General features: G+C 41.6%; 1 protein-coding gene across 1 annotated transcript; it reads left to right on the forward strand.

The window, feature by feature from the left end:
- Positions 1–771: 771 nt before the first annotated feature.
- FOXC1 (forkhead box C1) lies at positions 772–5979 on the forward strand. Its single transcript, XM_072411791.1, has one exon. It carries the CDS (start codon positions 1080–1082, stop codon positions 2553–2555), a length of 1476 nt encoding a protein of 491 aa, XP_072267892.1. The 5' UTR covers positions 772–1079; the 3' UTR covers positions 2556–5979.
- Positions 5980–7544: the final 1565 nt, after the last annotated feature.

The following is a 7544-nucleotide window of genomic DNA, read 5'->3' on the forward strand; positions in this document are numbered from 1 at the left end:
AATACTACCATTTCATGTGTATACACCATGGATGTTTCCTGATTGTGGGAACAAATGGCTTGCCATTGTTGGAGAGAATAGTTCGCACATGAAGCTATTGAAGTGCAGTTTGGTGATATTCTGTGATGGGTGCAGTCAGCTCTCTAGCACTTGTCAATCTCTTGTCATTTATATGAATGCTTCTCCTTCACCGGGTTAGGTCATCCAGATTTTTGTTATTTTATCGTGGGTGGTGGATTTTATTTTTATAAGGCTGATTGACTCGTTTTTACATTTTTGAGTAAGCTGCGACATCTTGTCACCTTACAACGAGCACAGCTCGGCTATGCCATGGCAAGGAGTGAAAACCCTCAGTCATCTGTAGATTGTGTGTGTGGCTGCACCGGTGATAGTACATCTATTTCACACTGGTATGAAGAGATCATTTAGCTGTAGTTGTGTATTGTGTGACTTGTATTTACAGCATATTATAAAAGATGGTGTCCTGCCATAGGTTGTTCTAGTGAAATGTAAAGTCTGAATATATTGGGTGTTTCTTGTGTGCAGGGGTTGCTGTGTGTGGGGCAGTGGGGTGCAGGGTGTATCCCTGGGATTGGAGCAGGGTGTGTGGTCAGTGCTGGGATCTAGCTGCTGGAGCTGCCTGGCCCCCGGTCTATGTGTAAGCTGTCTGTGTTTTTTCCATTCACAGGCCAAGATCTGCTATCTGATTGGACTGTTGTCCTCTAGTGGGCGGGGCTAGCACGGCAAAGTAAAAAAGTCCCTGCCTGCTGACGGATGCTCAAAAGTTCAGAAGTTTTTCCAATGCTGCCCCAGCCAGTGAGAGACTGAGAGAGAAAGAGAGAAAGCTGCACCCCGGCTCCCCACCCCAAACACGGCCACTGGGACACCTGGAAGGGCCCCGGTATAGCAAGCAGGGTGCAGCCTCCCCTCCTCCGGATCGCAGAGGTTGGCTGTCATTATCTATGAGGTGATCTGTGTGGCCTGGAGGGAGCTGTCCTTCCTCTGGATATTGTGTGGATTCTGAATGCTAGAGACTGCTCGGTGACCCCCTCGGCTCTCTGTCCCCGGTCAGGCCAACCATGCAGGCGCGTTACTCGGTGTCCAGCCCCAACTCGCTGGGTGTCGTGCCATACCTCGGGCCCGAGCAAGGCTACTACAGGGCGGCAGCGGCGGCGGCGGCGGCTGGTGGGGGCTATACCGGCATGCCTGCCCCTATGAGTATGTACTCCCACCCGGCCCATGAACAGTACCAGGCCGGCATGGCCAGAGCCTATGGGCCCTACACTCCCCAGCCGCAACCCAAGGACATGGTGAAGCCTCCATACAGCTATATCGCCCTGATTACCATGGCCATCCAGAATGCCCCAGACAAGAAGATCACCCTGAATGGCATCTACCAGTTCATCATGGAGAGATTCCCATTCTACAGGGACAATAAGCAGGGATGGCAGAACAGCATCAGGCACAACCTGTCCCTCAATGAATGCTTTGTCAAGGTGCCCAGGGACGACAAGAAACCGGGCAAAGGCAGCTACTGGACCTTGGACCCAGACTCCTACAACATGTTTGAGAATGGCAGCTTCCTGAGGAGGAGGAGAAGGTTCAAGAAAAAAGATGTGGCTAAAGATGGGAGCAAAGAGGAGAAGGAGAGACTGCTGAAGGAACATCACAGCACCCCACAGCCAACATCTGGACAAACCCAGCGGCAAAACCCATCTCAAGGGGAGCAAGACAGCGGCAACCAGCCAATCAGGATCCAGGATATAAAGACTGAGAATGGCACCTCTTCCCCTCCCCAGGCCATGTCACCTGCCCTCAGTGCTGTGCCCAAAATAGAGAGCCCAGATAGCAGCAGCATGTCCAGCGGCTCCCCGCACAGCATCCCGTCCAGCCGCTCCATGAGCCTGGAAGATTCCCATCACCAGCAGCACCACAGCCAGGGCTTCAGTGTGGACAACATCATGACTTCCCTCCGGGGATCCCCGCAGGGCTCCGGGGAAATGGCCACCAGCCTGATCGCCTCTTCCAGGACGGGAATCGCCCCTTCCCTCTCTCTCAGCTATTCCCCGGGCCAAGGCTCCATCTACAGCTCGCCGTGCAGCCAGAGCACCAGTGCTGCCAGCTCTGCAGGGACCTATCATTGTAACATGCAAGCCATGAGTTTATATTCCGGGGACAGGTCTGGTCACCTCACCCCCACCAACACCCCGGCCGCCACCACAGTGGAAGAGACTTTGCCCGATTACTCCATCACCACCACCACCACCTCTGCCCTGAGCCATGGCAGCCTGAGCTCTGGACAGGACCATCCACACCAAGGCAGGCTCCCCTCATGGTACTTGAATCAGTCGGGGGATCTAGGCCACTTAACAGGGGCCACCTACCCGGGACAGCAGCAGAACTTCCACTCTGTGCGGGAGATGTTTGAGTCGCAGAGAATTGGCTTGAACAGCTCCCCTGTGAACGGTAATAGCAGCTGTCAGATGTCCTTTCCTTCCAGTCAGTCCCTGTACCGCACATCGGGGGCCTTTGTGTATGACTGCAGCAAGTTCTGACCCCCCCCCCCCTGCCATGGCAAACTTGTCAGTGAGTAAGAGAAAAAGCCAAACTTCCATCCAAAAAAGCTATAAAAGTGACAACTTTGTAGAAAAGACTCAGAAAGTTCAGGGTTGTAAAGGGACAGTGTTACAATATGTAGAAACACGTAAGTTCCCTTTGTTCTAAAAGATCCCCTATTTTTAACGTATCATATTTTCCTATGTTAAAGAGCATATATAATGCAAGCTTTTTATGAACTTGTTCTAAGATGTAAATTGCAATATAGTAATTTATTTTTAAAAAAAGTGTACATGGATCATGAGGACCAAACCAGACAGTGTTGTCTAACAGTTTGTTGTTTGAACACTTGTGTTTTCATTACAAAAAAGGGAATTGTACCCCAATTTATTTTATCGGTTTGTTTTATTTTTTTCTCTGTTGAAAATATTTTGAAGGCATAGTAGTATTGTTTGTTTCCTAATAAATGACCAATCGGTTTGATGATAACAAGTCTGATGATTTATCTGGTAAATGCATGGCATGTAGAAATATTCTCATCTTTTATTTCCACCAGTCATTTAGTGCTCTGTAGAATTCTTTTCTGATCTGACATTACAGCTAGTCATTTAGTTATCACCCGTATGGAATTCATTTTTTATAGGTTGCCATGATTATACAATTATTTGGAGAGTTACCTAAATGATATATATCTTATATCAGACAATCAGCTCGGGTTATTGATGTGTAACACAGGCAGTGGGAGGATTGTGATAAAAAGATACAAAGTATCTCTTGTTATTGCGTGACACCTCTGTCTTCTGATGTTTGAAGTCTGTATGTGCTGATACAATTACTCTGAATTTACAAGACTTCTGCAACTCTTTACTACTTTTATCAGGTAGAATATTCAACCTATCCCCTAATTTACAAGGAAAAAAACCCGAGGCAGTGTAACCCCCTCCTCCTCTGCAGAGATATCAGGAAATAAATCCATTAGCTCCCAGTGATCAGCCCTGTCAATCAGTGTCTGACTGCTGATTACAGCTAGGCCTCATCAGGCTGCTTTATCTGGATGGGGGGCTCTGTCATTGTCCGGTGCAGACCCCCCAATAAATGACCGAAAATCTGTGATACATATACTCTGTATATTCAGCCAAAATAGATATTTAAAAGAAGTTGTATTTTTGAGTGTTACATGGATTTTGTTTACATTTTCCAGGCCCAGTGCGGTTTTGTTCAAAATATAATTATTTAAATAAGGCTTTTTATTATTAATATTATTTATAATGACGCGATATAGTTGAAATATTAATGTTAATAATTTATTATTTTTATTAAATCATTTCCTATTACAATAATAATAATAATATTAATCATTTACTATTACACTTTTTATTATTATATTTAGGCTTTCATTTTTATACAAACTTTTTGGATTTATTCCTGTCCCTTTCATGTATTTTTATTCATTTACTAATACTGCGATCATAGATAATCGTTCTGTAAGATCAGACCACGTTTTATAATATCTAATATGGAGAATCTTATTACTATCTCTGCAGTATTTTCTGTTTTGGTTCGGGTTTATGGAGGGGAGATTGCATCTGGACTGGTGCTGGAAATGACAGGGAAGATTGTGATTTGGGTTATATGGTGATAAAATGGAATAAAAAGTACAGTTTTGCTCTGTACCCTGCCTCCAGCATATATTTATTATTTCCAGAGTCTGTACAAAATATATGTAGTTTCTTGGACACAAAATCTTCCATTCCTGTGCTAAGCAATATTGGAAATGCTGCGACTAGATACAGAGTTTGTATAAATCCTTGCAGGTCCTTTCCAGTGTTTTTATCTAAGAGAATTTACAGAAGCCTACAGGAATGAGTTATTATTCCCTGCCACTAAAACATACAATTACTAATACATAGATAGAAGATTATCTGCTAAAGGAATTGAGTGAATATTCAGATCGAATATGCAATCGTGTAAAATAGCACATTTCTATGTTCTTATTTTATCTGCACATGATTATATAACTGAAGTGAATATGCACACCACTGATCGTGTGAATATTCTCATTTTTTTAGTTAACCAACCCAAACGAATCTGAATATTTTCTCATAATCAAATCACAGCAAATATAAGAATAATAATAAGTACAGCTTACAGAACATTAAATTGTTTCTAATAATTGTAAGAGATGTTTTTTGGAGATAAAATATGAATATTTGATGTGTATTTTTATGTATTAGGGAGATAGATAGATAGATAGATAGATAGATAGATAGATAGATAGATAGATAGATAGATGAGACTGGTGTGTATGTGTGTGTTCTGTACACGGTGGATAACTATAAATTGTTGTTGTATGATTGGCAATGTACAGGATTGTGGTTTTCTCCTGGGTCTCCTGATAGTTCTCATCATTCAGTGGGATGGGATGTTCTGTGTGTGAAATAGGCAAGACAAACATGTGAGGAGCATGACTAATTATAACCAAATAACACACAGCGCTGGGCGGATGATCCTTTTACCAGCCAGGAGGGGAATGATTCCCCCTGACAGAGGAGCTGACAATAGGTGAATGTACAAGGCACTGTGTAATACCTGTGATCATTAGACACTTTGTGAAAAGGACAATCTGTCAGGAGCTCATCCAGTATAATTCACTTCACATTATTAGATAGGAAAATGCCACGTCTAGTTATGAAGGTATGCGTGTCAGAGCTGATATACAATTGCCTTCTAGGATTATGCTGCGGTCTATAATCCTGGCTGATAAACTTCTCTTCTGATTTATAGCAATCACATACAGCAATAATAAGTCACAAAGGCGGCTTCTCTTCATCCATACCTTTCCATAGGTGAGCACAGCCCTAGAGTCAGGTGGCTAAAATACAGAAGTATAATACAACACAGTACTACAAGTATATTACAATTATATTACATATATATTGTAGTTATTGTTACAGTATTTCCTCACTTGCTACAGGAGATTTAGTAATCATCAATCAGCGAATATACAGTGCATACCTGGGAGCGATGAAGTTAACCTGTGCCCCGTGTTTTTTTCATGGTTACATTTCTCGCAATTGTTTGCATAATCTTGTAGGTAAACTGGCACGGGAACAAATAATCAGCTCTGTGTAGTAATTACTAACAAAGCACCCTGCTTGTAGCACAGGCGGAAACCCTGGTGCCATGGCAGTGCTGCCAGTAATGTCACCGTATGTGGGGCACTGCTCACTGATCCTTACCAATAAATACATATTATACATACTATATATATAGGGTGAAAATCAGAGGGGAGTCTAGAAGAAGCGCCATGGCAAAATGTGAACTGCAAAGGATTTGGGAATGTTCACATAAAAATTGTATACATTGTTTCTTTGATTATCTAGTTCTGCAAAACGCAAATTCCCAATAAACCTTAAATACCTATTCATGTGCAGGTCATTTTTACCAGGTTCGGCAATTCATTATTCTCAAATTTTTACACAATTTCATCTGAAAATCGCACCATTTGCGGTAAGAAGTTTCAGTGCGGTATTCCACGACACAAGATATTGTTTATTATTCTTTATTATTATTATTATTATTATTATTATTAATAATAATAATAATAATAATAATTATATATATATATATTTACACACACACACACACATATATATATATATATATATTTATATTTACACACGCTAGATAACAGAATATTATATATTTTATTTTTATGTTGCATGTACCTTGACACAAATAAAGTCAGTTTGCTTGGCATTCCCACTTTTCTTATTCTCCTGATAAATATATGAAATGTTTGCACATAGTTTATGGTGCCTAAATCAGTCATTAATAAAACTTGTGTGTGGGAGGGGGATTGGGCGATCATTGCTTAGCATTTACGTGAATTTGGCCGGTGTTACACCTCCCCTTGATTCGGATGGTGATCGAATGTCAGCTCATGGGTCATCTCGTGCTGTATGATCGGCTGGGTTGGTGCTGGTGTACATGGATCCGGCCCCTTAGTCCTAATTATGATCAGCCTCATAAAGCCATTCATTTCATTCCAGAGCTATAAACAAATGTCGCGTTAGTCCAAGATTGATGGAGTCTATGTAATAAAAGCAGGCCTGGTCAGGAAGGAATAAAATTCAATCATGGGCTGGGAATCATTTTTCAGGGCAAGAGAAGACTAGAGAGAGAGAGACTGGGGTCAGACAGGGGAGACGATGTCAGATTGTACAGCAAAACCATCTCGGTGATATGAATGTATGGAGAGAGTGCACACAACAGATATTTCACTCTTTTACTCAATGTATTTATTTCTGTATATATATTTATTGGAGGTTATCTATAAATACACAATTTACATAATACATTATATATATATATGAGAAAAAATACAGTTCTTGTAAAGAATTTCGTGTAATGTTCCGAATAATCGTTAAGCTCGCACTTCTATTATTGGTATTAGTTATATTATTATAGTTTTTGTGAACTAGTAAAATGTTTGCATAAAGCATCCAATGCTTTACTTTCACTCTTCAATAACGAATATGAGGGGAGGGGTTGTGTCGACTTTTATTAACCCCAAAATTAGTTGTGTATTTTTTGAGAGCACAGAATTGTATGTCTGTGTAGTGTGATCCCATATAAATAAGACTACTAGTATAATCCATATAAATATGTATGTCAGGTGTTGTTGTAGTGGGTTTCCATACAGCTGTGACATGAAGGCCATGCCAGGCTCCCAGCTGCCCTTAGCATGGTGCCAGTGTTTCTCAGAGATGCCACATCACATCTTCCCATCTTTCCCGGCATGCAGCACATTAGGACTCACCTGCTGATTGCCCAGGGACAGGTAATACTGAATTCTAGAAATACACGAATAAAGGTGTTGCTGCTTCAGACAATATGTAAGCAGATAGAAATAAATCCCAGAGTTTCCTTAGCATTTCTTTGTGAGCTTAGTGGCCATCCATGCGGTAAGTTGCCACCCTATAGGG

Source organism: Pyxicephalus adspersus, chromosome 5 (genome assembly GCF_032062135.1).
Source record: "Pyxicephalus adspersus chromosome 5, UCB_Pads_2.0, whole genome shotgun sequence".
NCBI lineage: Eukaryota > Metazoa > Chordata > Amphibia > Anura > Pyxicephalidae > Pyxicephalus > Pyxicephalus adspersus.

Coding starts and splice junctions, on each gene's coding strand:
- FOXC1 (XM_072411791.1), top strand. CDS start 1,080: ATGCAGGCGCGTTACTCGGTGTCCAGCCCCAACTCGCTGGGTGTCGTG.